This window comes from Penaeus monodon, chromosome 29 (genome assembly GCF_015228065.2).
Source record: "Penaeus monodon isolate SGIC_2016 chromosome 29, NSTDA_Pmon_1, whole genome shotgun sequence".
Taxonomy (NCBI): domain Eukaryota; kingdom Metazoa; phylum Arthropoda; class Malacostraca; order Decapoda; family Penaeidae; genus Penaeus; species Penaeus monodon.
In genome coordinates this window covers 26,048,388-26,049,637 of record NC_051414.1, presented here as the reverse complement: position 1 = coordinate 26,049,637, position 1,250 = coordinate 26,048,388, and the positions used below count along the sequence as shown (strand labels likewise).

General features: G+C 38.1%; 1 protein-coding gene across 1 annotated transcript in view; it reads right to left on the bottom strand.

Moving 5' to 3' along the window:
• The window catches only part of LOC119592082 (longitudinals lacking protein, isoforms H/M/V-like), a gene marked incomplete at its 5' end in the record, with an annotated part of 34,503 nt that overhangs the window by 31,873 nt on the left and 1,380 nt on the right, over positions 1–1,250 (bottom strand). The window contains 2 exon segments of the mRNA XM_037940897.1: positions 39–613; positions 755–856. Coding sequence (XP_037796825.1) covers positions 39–613; positions 755–835 — 656 coding nt within the window.

Sequence of the window (1,250 nt, the reverse complement as noted above, 5' to 3'; positions counted from 1 at the left end):
TGCATAAAGCTAACCCTTTATGATATAGATCTACACACCTGAATATGCGCTGTCGATTCCTGTTTCGTTGAACTGAATTCTTCCCTTTGATCTGTACTGTCGTTAAGCCTCTGGTCGCAACTGTCTCCCTTTGGGTTTCCCGGGTGTTGTGGGGTTGGTCCCAGTTGTGTTCAGTGTCTACATGATGAGGTGAGGACGGAGGACTCTCTGACGCAACTGCTACCCCTGGAGGAACTGTGGCGATCGGTAAGGGATCTTCTCGTCTCCGTCTCTTTGGGTGTGGACTCGCTCGGTCGTCCCGTGGGATGTATTTTTTGCATTCTTGTCTCGAAGGTGGCTCATCTGGCACAGCTAAGCCTTTAATTTGAAGTAACTCGGCTGCTTTGATCAACCTAGCCAGGTCATTCTGAGCTACACTGACAACACCAGCATACATATAACTTAATAATGCTTCTAACTCATCAGGTTTGACGTCCTTCAAAACTATGACTGGATGTTTACATGGAGTGTGCTCAAACATCTTCTCAAAGTATTCACTACATGTTGACAAAACCAGCTTGTGGACTGGGTAGAACTTCCCTTCACAAGCTAAAGTAACATCTGTATATCTCTCCTGTTTATTAGAAAAAAAAGAGAGGAAATTGTTTATATCAGCAACAGTATTAAATTTTCTGATATTCTCATTAATTACTACATACCCCTCACTTGTGTCACCATATACATAGCAATAATAAGAAAGGACTAAGTTACTAACCTTTTCCCGTAATGTTGACAGGATGTGACAAAATGTGGCTTTGTGGTTGTTCCACGATAATGATAGCATTCCATCACCCATCTTGTCATAATATTTTAACACCTGAAATGCAACAGAATAATTATAAACAAAAAACTATCAAACTTTCACTCATTTTAAGAACTAAACCTCTGCCATGTATATTCTGGTAACATGAAATATGGACTGCTTCCTTATTTGAAAATATATCACCAGGAAGGTCTCTATCTTCCCTGAATATGAATAAAAAATACTTATTGGTCTATACTGCAATGCTTACTGAGTCACAACAGCTTTTTCAGTATTTGACTGCTTAAGTTAAACTTTCCTTAAGACAGATTAATTTATATATTGTACATTCTTGCTTTATTTTGAACATTCCTAAGCTAAATAACTGTGTTTATCACTGTAAGACAATAAAAATAAAATATACAGCCAGTATTTCCCAATGTCATACGAAATATCATATATCCTTACA